The 22500-nt window shown below is 45.7% G+C and overlaps 1 protein-coding gene across 1 annotated transcript in view; it reads left to right on the forward strand.

The window, feature by feature from the left end:
• The window catches only part of LOC139376512 (piezo-type mechanosensitive ion channel component 2-like), a 178450-nt gene that overhangs the window by 125373 nt on the left and 30577 nt on the right, over window positions 1–22500 (forward strand). Inside the window, exons 26-36 of the mRNA XM_071119199.1 lie at window positions 2055–2298; window positions 2618–2735; window positions 5864–6026; window positions 7457–7546; window positions 12413–12511; window positions 12856–12877; window positions 13106–13184; window positions 19643–19749; window positions 19949–20047; window positions 21094–21214; window positions 22276–22350. Coding sequence (XP_070975300.1) covers window positions 2055–2298; window positions 2618–2735; window positions 5864–6026; window positions 7457–7546; window positions 12413–12511; window positions 12856–12877; window positions 13106–13184; window positions 19643–19749; window positions 19949–20047; window positions 21094–21214; window positions 22276–22350 — 1217 coding nt within the window. The remainder of the gene's footprint in view (window positions 1–2054; window positions 2299–2617; window positions 2736–5863; window positions 6027–7456; window positions 7547–12412; window positions 12512–12855; window positions 12878–13105; window positions 13185–19642; window positions 19750–19948; window positions 20048–21093; window positions 21215–22275; window positions 22351–22500) is intronic.

Consider the following 22500-nt stretch of genomic DNA (forward strand, 5'->3'; position numbering starts at 1 on the left):
GGATTAACCGCAAGGCTACCTGGGATTAACCGTTAGTCTACCTGGGATGAACCGCTAGGCTACCTGGGATTAACTGTTAGTCTACCTAGGATTAACTGTTAGTCTACCTGGGATAAACTGCTAGGCTACCTGGGATGAACCGTTAGTCTACCTGGGATGAAACGCAATGCTACCTAGGATTAACCGCTAGGCTACCTGGGTTTAACCGCTAGGCTACCTCGGATTAACCGCTAGGCTACCTGGGATTAATTGTTAGTCTACCTGAGATTAACCGCAAGGCTACCTGGGATTAACCGTTAGTCTACCTGGGATGAACCACAATGCTACCTGGGATGAACTGCAATGTTCCCTAGGATGAACCGCTAGGCTACCTGGAATTAACCGCTAGTTTACCTGGGATAAACTGCTAGGCTACCTGGGATGAACCCTTAGTATACCTGGGATGAACCGCAATGCTACCTGGGATGAACCACAAGTCTACCTGGGATTAACCGCTAGGCTACCTGGGATTAACCGCTAGTCTACCTGGGATTAATTGTTAGTCTACCTGAGATTAACCGCTAGTCTACCTGGGATTAACAACTAGTCTACCTGGGATTAACTGTTAGTCTACCTAAGATTAACCGCAAGGCTACCTGGGATTAACCGTTAGTCTACCTGGGATTAACTGTTAGTCTACCTGAGATTAACCGCAAGGCTACCTGGGATTAACCGTTAGTCTACCTGGGATGAACCGCAATGCTACCTGGGATGAACCGCTAGGCTACCTGGGATGAACTGCAATGCTACCTGGGATGAACCGCTAGTCTACCTGGGATTAACTGCTAGTCTACCTGGAATTAACCGCTAGTCTACCTGGAATTAACTGCTAGGCTACCTGGGATTAACCGCTAGTCTACCTGGGATTAACTGCTAGGCTACCTGGGATTAACCGCTAGTCTACCTGGGATTAACTGCTAGGCTACCTGGGATTAACCGCTAGTCTACCTGGGATTAATTGTTAGTCTACCTGGAATTAACCGCTAGTCTACCTGGGATAAACTGCTAGGCTACCTGGGATGAACCGTTAGTCTACCTGGGATGAACCGCAATGCTACCTGGGATTAACCACTAGTCTACCTGGGATTAACTGCTAGTCTACCTGGGATTAACCTCTAGGCTACCTGGGATTAACCGCTAGTCTACCTGGGATTAACTGTTAGTCTACCTGGAATTAACCGCTAGTCTTCCTGGGATAAACTGCTAGGCTACCTGGGATGAACCGTTAGTCTACCTGGGATGAACCGCAATGCTACCTGGGATGAACCACTAGTCTACCTGGGATTAACTGCTAGTCTACCTGGGATTAACCTCTAGGCTACCTGGCATTAACCGCTAGGCTACCTGGGATGAACCGCTAGGCTACCTGAGATTAACTGTTAGTCTACCTGATATTAACCGCAAGGCTACCTGGGATGAACTGTTAGTCTACCTGGGATGAACTGCTAGGCTACCTGGGATGAACCGTTAGTCTACCTGGGTTGAACCGCAATGCTACCTGGGATGAACCGCTAGTGTACCTGGGATTAACTGCTATTCTACCTGGGATTAACTGCTAGGCTACCTGGGATTAACCACTAGTCTACCTGGGATTAACCGCTATTCTACCTGCATGTTCTCTTCTTTCCTCTCCTTCTCTTCTCTCCTCCTCCAGGTTCTACCTGGGATTAACCACTAGTCTACCTGGGATTAACCACTAGTCTACCTGGGATTAACCGCTTGTCTACCTGGGATTAACTACTAGTCTACCTGGGATTAACCGCCAGTCTACCTGGGATTAACCTCTAGTCTACCTGGGATTAACCGCTAGTCTACCTGGGATTAACTACTAGTCTACCTGGGATTAACCGCTAGTCTACCTGGGAATAACCTCTAGTCTACCTGGGATTAACCGCTAGTCTACCTGGGATTAACCGCTAGTCTACCTGGGATTAACCACTAGTCTACCTGGGATTAACCTCTTGTCTACCTGCATGTTCTCTTCTTTCCTCTCCTTCGCTTCTCTCCTCCTCCAGGTCCTACCTGGACATGCTGAAGGTCATCACGTTTAGCTACCTCTTCTGGTTCGTCCTCACCATCATCTTCATCACCGGCACCACCCGTATCAGTATCTTCTGTTTGGGCTATATAGTGGGATGTTTCTACTTCCTGCTGTTCAGTGGGGAGCTGCTGCTCAAACCAATCAAAAAGATTCTCCACTACTGGGACCTTCTGATCGCCTATAACGTGTTTGTGATCACCATGAAGAACATCCTGTCTGTGAGTAGGACACACACACACACACACACACACACACACACACACACACACACACAGTAGGACATACGATTCCACTTCAAACGACTCGTAAAGGCTTCATAGAGCATTCGTAAAGGCTTCATAAGCACTACATAGATGCTTCACAAATCATAAGAACTGTCATACTACTGAGATGGTGACATGAAAAGTACCTTCCGTCCGGTAGTTTGACATAATGTGGCACAGAGCCTTTCTCCTTCCATTTATCTGAAGTAGTGCACTTTAAAGGGAACAGGAGGATGAGAGATAAGGCATCTGACATCTTTGTCTCCGTGTTCAGATCCTGGCCTGTGGTTACATCAATGTCCTGGTGGTCAATAACTGCTGGCTGATCCAGCTCCTCAGTCTGGCCTGCACCATCAAGGAGTATAAGGTCGTCACCAACAGAGACTTCACACGTACGTCTCTTACTTTCATGAAGCAATGAAACCATGTTTTATGAACGTGATGAAATTATGTTACTAAAGGTGCTCCATCTTCTCCATCCATCTGCTCCATCTGTCCCCTCCATCTGCTTCATCTGTCTTCTCCATCCATCTTCTCCATTGGCTCCATCCCATCTTCTCCATCTATCTCCTCTCAATCTGTCTTCTCCATCCATCTTCTCCATCTGTCTTCTCCACCTGTCTTATCCATCTGTCTTCTCCATCCGTCTTCTCCATATGTCTTCTCCATCTGTCTTCTCCATCTATCTTCTCCATCTGCTCCATCCCATCTTCTCCATCTATCTCCTCTCAATCTGTCTTCTCCATCTGTCTTCTCCATCCGTCTTCTCCATATGTCTTCTCCATCTGTCTTCTCCATCTATCTTCTCCATCTGCTCTATCCCATCTTCTCCATCTATCTCCTCTCAATCTGTCTTCTCCACCTGTCTTCTCCACCTGTCTTCTCCATCCGTCTTCCCCATCTGTCTTCTCCACCTGTCTTCTCCATCCGTCTTCCCCATCTGTCTGCTCCATCTGTCCTCTCCATCTGCTCCATCTGTCTTCTCCATCTGCTCCATCCATCCTCTCTATCTATCTTCTCCATTTGCTCCATCTGTCTGCTCCATCTGTCTTCCATGCCCATCTTCTCCATCTGTCTTCTCCATCTGCTCCACCTGTCTTCTCCATCTGTCTGCTTCATCCGTCCTCTCCATCTGTCTTCTCCATCTGTCTGCTCCATCTGTCTTCTCCATCGGTCTTCTCACCTGCTCCATCTGTCTGCTACATCCATCTTCTCCATCTGCTCCATCTGTCTGCTTTGTCTGTCTTCTCCATCAACCTTCTCCATCTGCCTTCTCCATCTGTCCTCTCCATACATCTTCTCCATCCATCTACTCCATCCGTATTCTCCATCTGTCCTCTCAATCTGTCTTCTCCATCCATCTTCTCCACCTGTCTTCTCCATGCTTCTTCTCCATCTGTCTTCTCCATCTGCTCCATCTGTCTGCTCCATCTGTCTTCTCCATCTGCTCCATCCATCCTCTCCATCTATCTTCTCCATTTGCTCCATCTGTTTGCTCCATCTGTCTTCTCCATCGTCCTCTCCATCTGCTCCATCTGTCTGCTCCATGTCTTCTCCATCTGTCTTCTACATTTGCTCCATCTATCTTCTCCATCTGTCTTCTACATTCATATTTTCCATCTGTCTTCTCCATCTGCTCCCCTTGTCTGCTCCATCTGTCTTCTCCACCTGGCTTCTCCATCTGTCTTCTCCCTCTGTCTGCTCCATCTGTCTTTTCCATCTGCTCCATCTGTCTGTTCCATCTGACTTCCCCATCCATATTCTCCATCTGTCCTCTCAATCTGTCCTCTCAATCTGTCTTCTCCATCCATCTTCTCCAATCGTCTTATACATCCATCTTCTCCATATGTCTTCTCCATCTGCTCCACCTGTCTGCTCCACCTGTTTTCTCCATCTGATCCACCTGTCTTCTACATCCATCTTCTCCATCTGTCCTCTCCATCTGTCTGATCCATCTGTATTCTCCATCTGCTCCATCTGTCTTCTCCATCTTCTCCATCTGCTCCATCTGTCTTTTCAATCTGCTCCATCTATCTACTCCATCTGTCTTCTCATCTACTCCATCTGTCTGCTCTGTCTGTCCTCTTCATCAACCTTCTCCACCTATCCCCTCCATCTGCTTCATCTGTCTGCTCCATCTGTCTGCTCCACCCATCTTCTCCATCCGTCTTCTCCATCTGTCCTCTCAATCTGTCTTCTCCATCCATCTTCTCCATCTGTCTTCTCCACCTGTCTTCTCCATCCGTCTTCTCGTCTGAACCCTCTGCCTGCTCCATCTGTCTGCTCCATCTGTCTGCCCCATCTGTCTTTTCCATCTGCTCCATCTGTCTGTTCCATCTATCTTCTCCATCCATCTTCTCCACCTGTCTTCTCCACCTGTCTTCTCCATCCGTCTTCTCCGTCTGAACCCTCTGCCTGCTCCATCTGTCTGCTCCATCTGTCTGCTCCATCTGTCTTTTCCATCTGCTCCACTTGTCTGCTCCATCTGTCTGCTCCAACTGTATTATCCATCTGCTCTGTCTGTCTTCTCCATCCGTCTGCTCCATCTGTCTTCTCCATCCATCTGCTCCACCTGTCTGATCCATCTGTCGTCTCCATCTGCTCCATCTGTCTTCTGCATCCATCTGCTCCATCTGTCTGCTCCAACTGTCTACTACATCTTCTCCATCTGACTTCTCCATCCGTCTTCTCCATCTGTCTTCTCCATCCATCCTCTCCATCTGTCTACTCCATCTGCTCCACCTGTCTTCTCCATTTGCTCTATCTGTTTTCTCCATCTGTCTTCTCCATTCATCTTTTCCATCTGTCTTCTCCATCTGTTCCACTTGTCTGCTACATCTGTCTTCTCCATCTGGCTTTTCCATCTGCTCCATCTGTCTGCTCCATCTGTCTTCTCAATCTATCTCCATCTGTTCCACTTGTCTGCTACATCTGTCTTTTCCATCTGGCTTTTCCATCTGCTCCATCTGTCTGCTCCATCTGTCTTCTCAATCTATATTCTCCATCTATCTTTTCCATCTGCTCCATCCATCTGATCCATCTTCTCCATCCACCTGCTCCACCTGTCTTCTCCATCTGTCTTCTCCATCCATCTTCTCAATCTATATTCTCCATCTATCTTTTCCATCTGCTCCATCCATCTGATCCATCTTCTCCATCCACGTGCTCCACCTGTCTTCTCCATCTGTCTTCTCCATCTGCTCCATCTGTCTTTTCCATCCTCTCCATCTGTTTGCTCCATCTGTCTTTTCCATCCTCTCCATCTGTTTTCTCTGTCCTCTCCGTCCATCTGCTCCATCTGTCCTCTCCATCTGCTCCTCTGTCTTCTATATCCATCTTCTCCATCTGTCCCCTCCATCTTCTCCATCCGTCTTCTCCATCCATCTTCTCTGTCTGTCTTCTCCATCTGCTCCATCTGTCTTCTCCATCCATCTTCTACATCTATCTTCTCCATCTACTCCATGTGTCTGCTGGTTGTGCATTCTATGTCTGTCTGTCTGTCTGTCCGTGGCGTCTATAGCTGCGAATGGTGGTAAGAAGTGTGATCTGCCCAGCGACGAGGCTGGGATCATCTGGGACAGTATCTGTTTTGCCTTCCTGCTGTTGCAGAGACGCGTCTTCATGAGTTACTACTTCCTACATGTGGTGGCTGACATCAGGGCCTCACAGATACTGGCCTCCAGGTATACGCTTACTGTGTGTGTGTCTTCATTAAGCTAATCCTTTCTAAGCTTTTTGTTCAAACTACCTCCATTATACCAGCTAACTCTTTGTATCTGTTGTTACCCTGCTGTGGTACTGTGATGTCATCATGTATCTGTTGTTACCCTGCTGTGGTACTGTGATGTCATCATGTATCTGTTATCCTGCTGTAGCACTGTGATGTCATCATGTATCTGTGATGTCATCATGTATCTGTTTGTTACCCTGCTGTAGTACTGTGATGTCATCATGTATCTGTTGTTACCCTGCTGTGGTACTGTGATGTCATCATGTATCTGTTGTTACCCTGCTGTAGTACTGTGATGTCATCATGTATCTGTGATGTCATCATGTATCTGTGATGTCATCATGTATCTGTTGTTACCCTGCTGTGGTACTGTGATGTCATCATGTATCTGTTGTTACCCTGCTGTGGTACTGTGATGTCATCATGTATCTGTTATCCTGCTGTAGTACTGTGATGTCATCATGTATCTGTGATGTCATCATGTATCTGTGATGTCATCATGTATCTGTTGTTACCCTGCTGTGGTACTGTGATGTCATCATGTATCTGTTGTTACCCTGCTGTGGTACTGTGATGTCATCATGTATCTGTTATCCTGCTGTAGCACTGTGATGTCATCATGTATCTGTTCTTACCCTGCTGTGGTGCTGTGATGTCATCATGTATCTGTTATCCTGCTGTAGTACTGTAATGTCATCATGTATCTGTTGTTACCCTGCTGTAGTACTGTGATGTCATCATTTATCTGTTGTTACCCTGCTGTGGTGCTGTGATGTCATCATGTATCTGTTGTTACCCTGCTGTAGTACTGTGATGTCATCATGTATCTGTTGTTACCCTGCTGTAGTACTGTGATGTCATCATGTATCTGTTGTTACCCTGCTGTAGTACTGTGATGTCATCATGTATCTGTTCTTACCCTGCTGTGGTACTGTGAAGTCATCATGTATCTGTGATGTCATCATGTATCTGTTCTTACCCTGCTGTAGTACTGTGATGTCATCATGTATCTGTGATGTCATCATGTATCTGTGATGTCATCATGTATCTGTTCTTACCCTGCTGTAGTTCTGTGATGTCATCATGTATCTGTTCTTACCCTGCTGTGGTACTGTGATGTCATCATGTATCTGTGATGTCATCATGTATCTGTGATGTCATCATGTATATGTTGTTACCCTGCTGTAGTACTGTGATGTCATCATGTATCTGTTCTTACCCTGCTGTGGTACTGTGATGTCATCATGTATCTGTGATGTCATCATGTATATGTTGTTACCCTGCTGTAGTACTGTGATGTCATCATGTATCTGTTCTTACCCTGCTGTGGTACTGTGATGTCATCATGTATCTGTGATGTGATGATGTATGTGTGTGTTTCAGAGGGGCTGAATTGTTCCAGGCAACTATAGTGAAGGCAGTCAGAGCCAAACTGGAGGAAGAGAAGCAGTCTATGGAACAGCTGAAGAGACAGTAAGTCCATGTAACGGGGTGAGTGACTGGTTGCTGGGAAGTCAGGCGCAGGAGAGCAGAGATGGGTGGTAACAGCTTTAATATCCACCCTGGCCCAAAGGCACAGGAGAGCAGAGATGGGTGATACCAGCTTTAATATCCACCCTGGCCCAAAGGTACAGGAGAGCAGAGATGGGTGATAACAGGAGAACTTTAATATCCACCCTGGCCCAAAGGTACAGGAGAGCAGAGATGGGTGATAACAGCTTTAAAATCCACCCTGGACCAAAGGTACAGGAGAGCAGAGATGGTTGATAACAGCTTTAATATCCACCCTGGCCCAAAGGTACAGGAGAGCAGAGATGGGTGATAACAGCTTTAATATCCACCCTGGCCCAAAGGTACAGGAGAACAGAGATGGGTGATAACAGGAGAACTTTAATATCCACCCTGGTCCAAAGGAACAGGCGAGACAGCACAAAGCACAACCACGGTAACATGAACCGGATTAAACAAAACAAACAAACCTAGGTTTGAAACAAACCTAGCGCAAGCCAGCCTGTAGTGTAACACCCTACACAAAGAACAGTTCCACACACAGACATGGGGGAAACAGAGGGTAATATACATTTAGTCTGATGAGGGAATGTGAACCAGGTGTGCGGGAAAACAAGACAAAACAAATGGAAAATGAAAGGTGTAGCAGCGATGGCTAAAAGACCGGTGACGTCGACCGCCGAATGCCGCCCGAACAAGGAGAGAGACCGACTTTGACGGAAGTCGTGACAGTCCAGGTGTTTCTGTTCATTCACCGCTGCAGAAATTCATAACCATTTAAGGCACAGACTTTTCAGAGTTGGATTGGTGCAACGTGATATAAAGTACACTGGACCCTCTCCAATTTACCTACCGCCCTGACAGATCCACGAACAATGCAATCAGCATTGCACTTCACCCTGCCCTCACCCACCTGGACCAGAGGAATGCGTAGTGTGAGGATGCTGTTCATTGACTACAGCTCGGCCTTCAATACCATATTAGCTCATTAGAAAGCTCACGGCCCTAGTTCTCCTCCCTATGCAACTGGATCCTGGACTTCATGACAGGCCGCCCCCCCAGGTGATGAAGGTAGGCAACACTACTTCCTCATCACTACTTCCTCATGTACTCCCTATATACCCACGACTGAGTGGCTTCACTCAGTTCCAACTCCATCATCAAGTTAGCTGACGACACGACAGTAGTAGGCCTGAATCACCAACAAGAACGACGGCGTGGTGCCAGGAAAACAACCTCTCTCTCAACATCTGCAAAACAAAGGAGCTGATTGTGGACATCAGGCGGAACCAGGTTGGACACGCCCCCCATCCTAATCAACAGGGGCCGCCGTGGACACGGTCAATAACTTCAAATTCCTCAGCGTCCACATCTCAGAGAAGCTGAAACAGTGTAACCACACGGACACCTTGGTGAAGAAGGTGACTCTTCAACCTCTGGATGCTGAAGAAATTCGGGCTGTCCCTGAGGGCCCTCGCAGTGTTCTACAGGAGCACCATCGAGAGCAAACTGTCAGGCTGCATCACAGCCTGGTACAGCAAACTCTACGGCGGCTGACCGCAAGGCTCTTCAGAAGGTGATACGTGCAGGCGAACAAACCATTGGGTCCACACTGCCTGTCCTCCAGGACACTTACAACACCAGGTGTCGCAGGAAGGCCAAGAAGATCATCAGGGACGTCAAAGCCACTCAAACCTGTTCTCCCCGCTTCCGTCACTCAGACGGGCAGTAAATTCTCCCTGACCTGCTGCTCCCACATGGACGGTCTTTCTCCTGTTGCAGTGGTTCATATGTATATTAGTATATATACAGTCAGGGCAAAATAGTATTTGATCCCCTGCTGATTTTGTACGTTTGCCCACTGACAAAGAAATGATTCATCTATAATTTTAATGGTAGATTTATTTGAACAGTGAGAGACAGAATAACAACAACAAAAATCCAGAAAAACGCATGTCAAAAATGTTAGAAATTGATTTGCATTTTAATGAGGGAAATAAGTATTTGACCCCTCTGCAAAACATGACTTGGTACTTGGTGGCAAAAACCCTTGTTGGCAGTCACAGAGGTCAGACATTTCTTGTAGTTGGCCACCAGGTTTGCATACATCTCAGGAGGGATTTTGTCCCACTCCTCTTTGCAGATCTTCTCCAAGTCAGTAAGGTTTTGAGTCTGACGTTTGGCAAATCGAACCTTCAGCTCCCGCCACAGATTTTCTATGGGATTAAGTTCTGGAGACTGGCTAGGCCACTCCAGGACCTTAATGTGCTTCTTCTTGAGCCACTCCTTTGTTGCCTTGGCCGTGTGTTTTGGGTCATTGTCATGCTGGAATACCCATCCACGACCCATTTTCAATGACCTGGCTGAGGGAAGGAGGTTCTCACCCAAGATTTGACGGTACATGGCCCTGTCCATCGTCCCTTTGATGCGCTGAAGTTGTCCTGTCCCCTTAGCAGAAAAACACCCCCAAAGCATAATGTTTCCACCTCCATGTTTGACGGTGGGGATGGTGTTCTTGGGGGTCATAGGCAGCATTCCTCCTCTTCCAAACACGGCGAGTTGAGTTGATGCCAAAGAGCTCCATTTTGGTCTCATCTGACCACAACACTTTCACACAGTTGTCCTCTGAATCATTCAGATGTTCATTGGCAAACTTCAGACGGGCATGTATATGTGCTTTCTTGAGCAGGGGGACCTTGCGGGCGCTGCAGGATTTCAATCCTTCACGGCGTTGTGTGTTACCAATTGTTTTCTTGGTGACTATGGTCCCAGTTGCCTTGAGATCATTGACAAGATCCTCCCGTGTAGTTCTGGGCTGATTCCTCACCGTTCTCATGATCTTGCATGGAGCCCCAGGCCGAGGGAGATTGACAGGTCTTTTGTGTTTCTTCCATTTGCGAATAATCGCACCAACTGTCGTCACCTTCTCACCAAGCTGCTTGGCGATGGTCTTGTAGCCCATTTCAGCCTTGTGTAGGTCTACAATCTTGTCCCTGACATCCTTGGAGAGCTCTTTGGTCTTGGCCATGGTGGAGAGTTTGGAATCTGATTGATTGCTTCTGTGGACAGGTGTCTTTTATACAGGTAACAAACTGAGATTAGGAGCACTCCCTTTAAGAGTGTGTTCCTAATCTCAGCTCGTTACCTGTATAAAAAACAACTGGGAGCCAGAAATCTTTCTAATTGAGAGGGGGTCAAATATTTATTTCCCTCATTAAAATGCAAATCAATTTCTGACATTTTTGACATGCGTTTTTCTGGATTTTTGTTGTTGTTATTCTGTCTCTCACTGTTCAAATAAATCTACCATTAAAATTATAGACTGATCATTTCTTTATCAGTGGGAAAACATACAAAATCAGCAGGGGATCAAATACATTTTTCCCTCACTGTAGTATATAGTATATATAGTATGTATATTAGTATATAGTATATATAGTATGTATATATAGTATATAGTATATATAGTATGTATATTAGTACTAAATTAACTGCTATATCTATGTCATTCCCCCAAATGGTCACTCCCCCCATCGTCATTCCCCCCCCCCTCCCCCCCATGGTCATTCCACCCCCAAAGTCATTCCCCCCATGGTCATTCCCCCCTTATTGTAATTTCCCCACCCCATGGTCATTCCCCCACCCCATGGTCATTCCCCCCCTATGGTCATTCCCCCCTATGGTCATTCCCCCCTATGGTCACCCCCCCATGGTCATTCCCCCCCTATGGTCATTCCCCCCTATAGTCACCCCCCCTATGGTCATTCCCCCCCATGGTCATTCCCCCACCCCATGGTCATTCCCCCACCCCATGGTCATTCCCCCCCTATGGCCATTCCCCTCTATGGTCACTCCCCCTATGGTCATTCCCCCCTATGGTCATTCCCCCCTATGGTCATTCTCCCCTATGGTCATTCCCCCCCTATGGTCATTCCCCCCTATGGTCATTCCCCCCCTATGGTCACTCCCCCCTATGGTCACCCCCCCCTATGGTCACTCCCCCCTATGGTCATTCCCCCCTATGGTCATTCCCCCCTATGGTCATTCCCCCCTATGGTCATTCCCCTCTATGGTCATTCCCCCCTATGGTCATTCCCCCCCTATGGTCATTCCCCTCTATGGTCATTCCCCCCCTATGGTCATTCCCCCCTATGGTCATTCCCCCACCCCATGGTCATTCCCCCACCCCATGGTCATTCCCCCCCTATGGTCACTCCCCCCTATGGTCATTCCCCTCTATGGTCATTCCCCCCTATGGTCATTCCCCCCTATGGTCATTCCCCTCTATGGTCATTCCCCCCTATGGTCATTCCCCCCTATGGTCATTCCCCCCCTATGGTCATTCCCCTCTATGGTCATTCCCCCCTATGGTCATTCCCCCACCCCATGGTCATTCCCCCACCCCATGGTCATTCCCCCCCTATGGTCATTCCCCCCCATGGTCATTCCCCCACCCCATGGTCATTCTCTCTCCCCCCTTATCTCTCTTTATCTCTCTCTCCACCCCACCCCCTCTCTATCTCCCCCTTTCTCTTCACCACCCTCTCTCTCTATCTCCCCCCTCTCTCTCTCTACACCCAACCTCCCTCTTTCTATCTCCCCCTCCCTCTCTCCACCCCACCCCCCCTCTCCCCCTCTCTCTATCTCCCCCTCTCTCCACCCCCTCTCTTTCTATCTCCCCCTCTCTCTCTATCTCCCCCATACCCCACCCCCTCTCTCTCCACCCCCTCTGTCTCCCCCTCTCTCCCTCCCTCTCTCTCTCTCTCTCTCTCTCTCCACCCCCCTCTCTCTCTTTTTATCCTCCACCCCCTCTCTCTCTCTCTTTCTCAGGATGGACCGTATAAAGCAGCGCCAGGAGAAGTTTAAGAGAGGGAAGAAGATGTTGAGCCAGGAGTCAGGAGACAGAGAGAACCCCATCCATCTACAGGAGTCTGGAGACAGAGAGAACCCCATCCTTGAACAGAAGTCTAGAGACAGAGAGAACCCCATCCTTCCACACGAGTCTGGAGACAGAGAGAACCCCATCCTTCCACAGGAGTCAGGAGACAGAGAGAACACCATCCATCCACAAGAGTCTGGAGACAGAGAGAACCCCATCCATCTACAGGAGTCTGGAGACAGAGAGAACCCCATCCTTCCACAGGAGTCTGGAGACAGAGAGAACCCCATCCTTCCACAGGAGTCTGGAGACAGAGAGAACCCCATCCTTCCACAGGAGTCTGGAGACAGAGAGAACCCCATCCTTCCACAGGAGCAGCAGGGTGAGAGGGGGGGGAGGATGAGGATGACAATGGTGTTGTTCTCATGGAATGTTTAGGAAACCTTGGAATAGATGTTCATACACTCACCATCATTATATGATATAATCACTGTAAGCAATGTTGTGGTACTGGTGCTTATGTTTAAAAAAATGTTTTTAAAACATATTTATAAAAAAAAATAGTTGTTTAATTTTTTCACGAGCTCTGAATGAAGCATTGATCTACCTGTGAAACTATTTGTATTTTAGGAGCAGAGCGAGAGAGAGAGAAAGAACAAAAACAAGAACAATCTAAGACTAAAAAAAAGCAGTGGTGGCAGCCTTGGGTTGACCACGCCTCCAGTAGGTTGACCACGCCTTTTTTTTCTTCCACTCTGATTGGCTATTGTGTCCTTGACCAGAACTCACAGAGGATTTCCATACTGCACCTGGGCTCCAGACGCCCTGAAAACATTCCGTCGTGACCTCAGTCCTTTTCTGACTCTATTTAAGGCCCCTTGTTTGATTGATTGATCGATTTCTTTATTGGTTGATTGATTGGTTGGTTAATTGATTGATGAACCCCAAAACATCAGAAATATACAGGCAGGATGCTGTTCTGATTTCCTTTAATGAAATAAGACAATATGCCTCAACTAATGGCAATGAAATCATGTATTTGTGCATAAAATGGGGCCTTAAAGAGACAGAATATTCCACTGAGAGAAAATACAACAACTGATGGCTGTTATGTTTTTGGGTGTGGTTCTTAGGAGGCCACAGTAGGGAATCTCTCATTGTGAAATAATGTATTAATTCAACAGAGATAAAATGTATCTCCCTTTTCTCTTCCTGGAAAGAGGGTGAAGAATTCTATCTCTGTTATAGTTCTTATCATCAACAGACCACAAGAGAAGAAATCCAGAGCAATATAATACACAACTGAAATAGGCTTAAATATCGCAATGATAAAATCAATAAGGCTGAAAAGCTTTTCAAAAGCTTTTTCTAGTCACAGATCCGTACCTAAAATCTTCCACAGTTCTTCTCTGTGGTGGCCTGTTTCTGAATTGAATAGATTTTTTTTGTATCATCCCCTGTTGTTGCATTCCTTTTATTATTTATCCCGTGAACATCCCATTTATATATTCAGAAATGATTCAGACCACTTGACTTTTTCCACATTTTGTTACGTTTACAGCCTCATTCTAAAACGGGTTGAGCTGTTTTTCTTCCTCGTCAATCTACACACAATACCCCTTAATGACATCACAATACCCCTTGATGACATCACAATACCCCTTAATGACATCACAATACTCCATAATGACATCACAATACCCCATAATGATATCACAATACCCCATAATGACATCACAATACCCCTTAATGACATCGCAATACTCCATAATGACATCACAATACCCCATAATGACATCACAATACTCCATAATGACATCACAATACCCCATAATGACATCACAATACCCCATAATGACATCACAATACTCCATAATGACCACATAATACCCCATAATGACATCACAATACCCCTTAATGACATCACAATACCCCATAATGACATCACAATACTCCATAATGACATCACAATACCCCATAATGACATCACAATACCCCATAAAGACACCACAATACCCCATAAAGACACCACAATAGTTCATAATGACATCACAATACCCCATAATGACATCACAATACCCCATAATGACATCACAATACTCCATAATGACATCACAATACCCCATAAAGACACCACAATACCCCATAAAGACATCACAATAGTTCATAATGACATCACAATACCCTATAAAGATAAAGCAAAAACTGTTTTTTAGAACTGAAACTGAAATATCACATTTACGTAAGTATTCAGACCCTTTACTCAGTACTTTGTTGAAGCACCTTTGGCAGCGATCACATCCTTGAGTCTTCTTGGGTATGACGCTACAAGCTTGGCACACCTGTATTTGGGGAGTTTCTCCCATTCTTCTCTGCAGATCCTCTCACGCTCTGTCAGGTTGGATGGGGAGCGTCGCTGAACAGCTATTTTCAGGTCTCTCCAGAGATGTTCGATCAGGTTCAAGTCCGGGCTCTGGCTTGGCCACTCAAGGACATTCAGAGACTTCTCCCGAAGCTGTTTGTCTTGGTTATGTGCTTAGGTTCGTTGTCCCGTTGGAAGGTGAACCTTCGCCCCAGTCTGAGGTCCTGAGCACTCTGAAGCAGGTTTTCATCAAGGATCTCACTGTACTTTACTCCGTTCATCTTTCCCACGATTCGGACAGTTCTCCCAGTCCCTGCCGATGAAAAACATCTCCACAGCATGATGCTGCCACCACCATGCTTTCACCGTAGGGATGGTGCCAAGTTTCCTCCAGACATGACGCTTGGCATTCAGGCCAAAGAGTTCAATCTTGGTTTCATCAGACCAGAGAATCTTGTTTCTCATGGTCAGTGTCCTTTAGGTGCCTTTTGGCAAAATCCAGCGAGCTGTAATGTGCCTTTTACTGAAGAGTTGTTTCCATCATAAAGGCCTGATTGGTGGAGTGCTGCAGAGATGGTTGTCCTTCTGGAAGCTTCTCCCATCTCCACAGAGGAACTCTGGAGCTCTGTCAGAGTGACCAGGGGGGTTCTTGGTCATCTCCCTGACCAAGGCCCTTCTCCCCCAATTGCTCAGTTTGGACGGGCGGCCAGCTCTAGGAAGACTCAGTGGAGGCCACTGTGTTCTTAGGGACCTTCAATGCTGCAGACATTTTTTGGTACCCTTCCCCAGATCTGTGCCTCGACACAATTCAGTAATGTTGTACAAACATCTCAAGGATGATCAATGGAAACAGGATACACCTGCGCTCAATTTAGAGTCTTATGGCCAAGAGTCTGAATAGTTATGTAAATAAGATATATGTTTTTTACATTTGTAATACATTTTTTTTAAATTCTAAAATACTGTTTTCAGCTTTGTCCTTATGTGTGTAGATTGATGAGGATTTTTTTTTATTAAATCGAATATGTTATATATGTCATGACTCTCCTGATGATTGGAAGGATCAGGTTACAGTGGGTCCTCTCTACAGCTCTCTCTCGTAGAGGGGGAGTGTCATGACTCTCCTGACGATTGGAAGGATCAGGTTACAGTGGGTCCTCTCTACAGCTCTCTCTCGTAGAGGGGGAGTGTCATGACTCTCCTGACGATTGGAAGGATCAGGTTACAGTGGGTCCTCTCTACAGCTCTCTCTCGTAGAGGGGGAGTGTCATGACTCTCCTGACGATCGGAAGGATCAGGTTACAGTGGGTCCTCTCTACAGCTCTCTCTCGTAGAGGGGGAGTGTCATGACTCTCCTGACGATCGGAAGGATCAGGTTACAGTGGGTCCTCTCTACAGCTCTCTCTCGTAGAGGGGGAGTGTCATGACTCTCCTGTGACGATTGGAAGGATCAGGTTACAGTGGGTCCTCTCTACAGCTCTCTCTCGTAGAGGGGGAGTGTCATGACTCTCCTGACGATTGGAAGGATCAGGTTACAGTGGGTCCTCTCTACAGCTCTCTCTCGTAGAGGGGGAGTGTCATGACTCTCCTGACGATTGGAAGGATCAGGTTACAGTGGGTCCTCTCTACAGCTCTCTCTCGTAGAGGGGGAGTGTCATGACTCTCCTGACGATCGGAAGGATCAGGTTACAGTGGGTCCTCTCTACAGCTCTCTCTCGTAGAGGGGGAGTGTCATGACTCTCCTGACGATCGGAAGGATCAGGTTACAGTGGGTCCTCTCTACAGCTCTCTCTCGTAGAGGGGGAGTGTCATGACTCTCCTGACGATCGGAAGGATCAGGTTACAGTGGGTCCTCTCTACAGCTCTCTCTCGTAGAGGGGGAGTGTCATGACTCTCCTGACGATTGGAAGGATCAGGTTACAGTGGGTCCTCTCTACAGCTCTCTCTCGTAGAGGGGGAGTGTCATGACTCTCCTGACGATTGGAAGGATCAGGTTACAGTGGGTCCTCTCTACAGCTCTCTCTCGTAGAGGGGGAGTGTCATGACTCTCCTGACGATTGGAAGGATCAGGTTACAGTGGGTCCTCTCTACAGCTCTCTCTCGTAGAGGGGGAGTGTCATGACTCTCCTGACGATCGGAAGGATCAGGTTACAGTGGGTCCTCTCTACAGCTCTCTCTCGTAGAGGGGGAGTGTCATGACTCTCCTGACGATCGGAAGGATCAGGTTACAGTGGGTCCTCTCTACAGCTCTCTCTCGTAGAGGGGGAGTGTCATGACTCTCCTGACGATCGGAAGGATCAGGTTACAGTGGGTCCTCTCTACAGCTCTCTCTCGTAGAGGGGGAGTGTCATGACTCTCCTGACGATTGGAAGGATCAGGTTACAGTGGGTCCTCTCTACAGCTCTCTCTCGTAGAGGGGGAGTGTCATGACTCTCCTGTGACGATCGGAAGGATCAGGTTACAGTGTGTCCTCTCTACAGCTCTCTCTCGTAGAGGGGGAGTGTCATGACTCTCCTGTGACGATCGGAAGGATCAGGTTACAGTGGGTCCTCTCTACAGCTCTCTCTCGTAGAGGGGGAGTGTCATGACTCTCCTGTGACGATCGGAAGGATCAGGTTACAGTGTGTCCTCTCTACAGCTCTCTCTCGTAGAGGGGGAGTGTCATGACTCTCCTGTGACGATCGGAAGGATCAGGTTACAGTGTGTCCTCTCTACAGCTCTCTCTCGTAGAGGGGGAGTGTCATGACTCTCCTGACGATCGGAAGGATCAGGTTACAGTGTGTCCTCTCTACAGCTCTCTCTCGTAGAGTGGGAAGTCTGCTGTTTAATGATGGCTATAAAATACGCTGCCTATATGCTCTGTAGTGTTCAAGGTTGGAATGTAAACTGTGGAACACAGAAAGACCCTTGGACATCAAAAGTTGGAATAATTAAACAATATTTATATATTTGAGAATGTGGGAGTGGTTCGTGGACACTTATGGGACAGTCATGAATTTCCACTTCCTGTTTGGAAATTTGCCTGCCCTATGAGTTCTGTTATACTCACAGACATAATTCAAACAGTTTTAGAAACTTCAGAGTGTTTTCTATCCAATAGTAATAATAATATGCATATATTAGCATCTGGGACAGAGTAGGATGCCGTTCACTATGGGCACGCAATTCATCCAAAGTGAAAATACTGCCCCCTATCCCTAACAGGTTTAATGGACAGTCATGACGAGTGTGTTTGATTTGGTGACCGCATGAAGGACAGGAAACACACATAACTGTATCTCTTAAAGTGTCAATTTCCCAGCTGTCAGGTTTACATCTAGATGTTGGATAAAATGAATGAGTAAATATGTAATGTGATGTTGGCTTTCTAAAGTTTTAACTAGTGAGGCCGAACATTACATCAGGTGTCATGGAATCGCCCTAAAACCACTTCCTACAGAATGTACATTAAGTCAAAGAACGCCGGGACGGAGTCCCCATGTTGGAATGGCTACAATTCTATAGACCATTAGACTATGTGTAGTTTTGGCTACACGGCTGGAAATGGTTAAACTCTGAGACTATCGATCACTACAGAATAAGAGCAAATCCTAGACGTAGAATTACTAGTCTGTAGCTGGAGATTACATAAATCTAGTACGAGAATACCGACAACCGCGGAAGCATCTATCTATGCAACGACCAATATCTAGACCTGACGTATCCATTACAACAGATACTAGCCAGAGCAGCAGAGAAAGCTACAACTTCGAAAGACATTGTGACTTCTGGGGAAGATACCCAGAGACTCTCTGATGAACTCTCCAGCAGACTGACCAGCGTTTCCAACAGAGAAGACAACAACGGCATACAAGCGTAAATATAAACACATTGCAATTATTTTTCGAATGAGCGGCCGTTCATGTGCAAAGGATTAGCATTTCAATAAATAGAATTATAGACTGTGTGTAGTGAATCCATGTTGTCTTTCCCGCTCTTTCTCAGTCCCCCACCCCTTTCCTTTGTCTACCAAGCCTTCATATCGGCTTCAGCCGCTAAGGACTTTTTCTTTGGATCATCCAGTAACCCAAATATCTACTGTTGGTTTGTTATGTGATTCTGTGTGATTATTTAATTAGTTAGTAAATAAATAATTAAGCCAATTTGTATATCGATGATTCATGATTTAGGCTAGGGTTCGTGCAGATATCCAAGGGTTTGCGACGTTCAGTAACGAGAACTGATGAGGTAATAATGCATTAATAGAAGACTGTAATTGATAAGATAATAAAATATCACTCTATAAACAAAAAAATGTCAGTGGTGCCCCTGACTTCCTAGTTAATTAAAGTTACATGATTAGTTTAATCGTATAATTAAATTACAGATAGAGAATGTTATTTTATCAAATCAAATCTTCACATTTAATGAGTCACAGACACGACAGCTGTAACGTAACAAAATGTGGAAAAGGCGAAGGGGTCTGAATACTTTCTGAATGCACTGTATTACCCAGCATCCTTTACTCCTGTTCCCCTACTGTGGCTCTTCTGTTCAAGGACATAATTCCGTTTCACCAATTACAATACTTTGAAAGTCTCTGCCCAAGTCACCTTAAACCTGTGCCATGTCTTACCAAACAAACTAATGCAATTATTCTGTGTCTAACTTTGTGTGTGTTTTCCCTGCCCTCATCAACTTCATCCCACTAGTAGGCTTTTTGAATCAAACCAACCTCTGCTGCCTCACATTTACCTAGTTTTACACCCCAAAGCATCACCTGCTTTTCAAACCCTTTCCTGCAGTTAATATTAACAGCACCTTGCTCTCTACTCCTCAGTGGTGAGGAGTGGAGATTATTACTTGTTTGAAACCGACAGTGAAGAAGAGGAGGAAGAGATGGAGAGAAGAGAGGGTCTACTGCCTCCCAAGAAGTCGGCGTTTCAGGTGAGGAATAGAACAACGGCAAAGTAGTTACTGGTATTACCGGTATGTGAAATATTATATTGTATTTATTGTTCAGTTTAGTTTAAGATAATCTGTTGCTAGTTGGAAAATGTGTTCTTTCTGCTCTGACACTTTCTTCAATATAATCTAATTCTGTTTTCTACTAACTCTCCCACCACCCTTTGTCCCTCCTCTTCAGCAAGCTATTGGGAAGTTTGCCTCAGCCCTTATAGCTCTGCCCAGATCTATCATTAAACTTCCAAAAGCCATCTTTCAGTATGTAATCAGGGCAGCCAAGGTACAAAAACAATAGATTCAGCATCTCCTCTTACTGCCTGTGAGTCTGTATCCTCAGTCTGTGTAGACTGTATCCTGTGTCCTCAGCATGTGTAATCTGTATCCTCAGCATGTGTAGTCTGTATCCTGTGTCCTCAGCATGTGTAGTCTGTATCCTCAGTCTGTGTAGATTGTATCCTGTGTCCTCAGCATGTGTAGTCTGTATCCTCAGTCTGTGTAGACTGTATCCTGTGTCTCAGCATGTGTAGTCGGTATCCTCAGTCTGTGTAGACTGTATCCTGTGTCTCAGCATGTGTAGTCTGTATCCTGTATCTCAGCATGTGTAGTCTGTATCCTGTATCTCAGCGTGTGTAGTCTGTATCCTGTATCTCAGCATGTGTAGTCTGTATCTCAGCATGTGTAGTCTGTATCCTGTATCTCAGCATGTGTAGTCTGGATCCTGTATCTCAGCATGTGTAGTCTGTATCTCAGCATGTGTAGTCTGTATCCTGTATCTCAGCATGTGTAGTCTGGATCCTGTATCTCAGCATGTGTAGTCTGTATCTCAGCATGTGTAGTCTGTATCCTGTATCTCAGCATGTGTAGTCTGTATCTCAGCATGTGTAGTCTGTATCCTGTATCTCAGCATGTGTAGTCTGTATCCTGTATCTCAGCATGTGTAGTCTGTATCCTGTATCTCAGCATGTGTAGTCTGGATCCTGTATCTCAGCATATGTAGTCTGTATCTCAGCATGTGTAGTCTGTATCCTGTATCTCAGCATGTGTAGTCTGGATCCTGTATCTCAGCATGTGTAGTCTGTATCTCAGCATGTGAAGTCTGTATCCTGTGTCCTCAGCATGTCTTCACCATTTAACCCAACCCCTCTGAATCATTCCTTTGATTGAATTGAATCCTAACTTTAAATCAGTGTGTGTTTCTCACGTTTTCGTACAAATCTTCTGTCAGCATCAACAGATAGTTGGAGTTAAGCATACACATCTCAAATTAGGATCAGTCTCTTTATGTTCAAACTCTAACATTGTGCTTCCTGTACTGTACTGTCCCAGTTTGTCTACCATGTCTGGATAACAGACTCCAAGACAGCCATGAAGAAACGAAGCAAAGAGAAGAACAAGTTCTGGAAGAGGTACACCAAGAGAGACAAACACAAAAAGGACAAGATGGATGGTGAGTGTGGGTTCTGGAAGAGGTACACCAAGAGAGACAAACACAAAAAGGACAAGATGGATGGTGAGTGTGGGTTCTGGAAGAGGTAGACCAAGAGAGACAAACACAAAAAGGACAAGATGGATGGTGAGTGTGGGTTCTGGAAGAGGTAGACCAAGAGAGATCATCACAAATTATGAACCAGGTACACCAGGAGACAAACACAAGAAGGGAGTTAATCAGGAGTAGGGTTGTAAAAGTCGGGTAACTTTCCCAAAATGACCAGGTTTTCCAGAAACCCCGTTTGGAGGATTCCTCGATTTTCTGCTTATTCCATCCTGATTCCAAGAGTATTCCAACCTGGATTTGTGGAAAAAAACTGTGAATTTTGGTAAAGTTAGCAGAATTATGCAAGCCTAATCAGAAGAGTAAGCCAGAGTCAGTGGTATAAAGAAGCATACACACTATATTCTTGATTGCCAGTCTATTCATAATGTAAGTAATGTACTGTGGAGGTCTTCAGCCCTATCAAAAGAGGCTTGGTTGTGAAAAGGCAGGGTGAGAGTGGGCAGCCCAGACGTGTACCCCAGAATATTATCTAGTAGAACGGGTGCTTACTGCTCATACATGCACAGTAATTATAATCCAAATCTACTCTGTTATATGTGCATTAAGTTATTGTATCATTGTGTTATTCTCTGTAAGTTATTGTTTTGTTGTTATTGTTTTGTTGTGTTATTCTCTGTAAGTTATTGTTTTGTTGTGTTGTCCTCTGTAAGTCATTGTTTTGTTGTGTTATTCTCTATATGTTATTGTTTTGTTATTGTTTTGTTGTGTTATTCTCTGTATGTTATTGTTTTGTTGTTATTGTTTTGTTGTGTTATTCTCTATATGTTATTGTTTTGTTGTGTTATTCTCTGTTTGTTATTGTTTTGTTGTTATTGTTTTGTTGTGTTATTCTCTATACGTTATTGTTTTGTGTTATTCTCTGTAAGTTATTGTTTTGTTGTGTTGTCCTCTGTAAGTCATTGTTTTGTTGTGTTGTCCTTTGTAAGTTATTGTTTTGTGTTGTTATTCTGTAGGTCATGTGACTATAGAGTTCGGAGAGACAGAGGAGGATCAGAAGGGAGGAGAGGAGAAGAAGTCTGATGGACCAGGTGGGTGCCACAGCCCCTTTGAAATGCTGTAGTATATTGAAGAAATAAGGCCTGAATGCTGATTGGCTGACAGCCGTGGTATATCAGACCGTATACCACGGGTATGACAAAACATTTATTTTTACTGCTCTAATGTTGGTAACCAGTTTA

The sequence above is a fragment of the Oncorhynchus clarkii genome, chromosome 20 (genome assembly GCF_045791955.1).
Source record: "Oncorhynchus clarkii lewisi isolate Uvic-CL-2024 chromosome 20, UVic_Ocla_1.0, whole genome shotgun sequence".
Classification (NCBI taxonomy): Eukaryota; Metazoa; Chordata; class Actinopteri; order Salmoniformes; family Salmonidae; genus Oncorhynchus; species Oncorhynchus clarkii.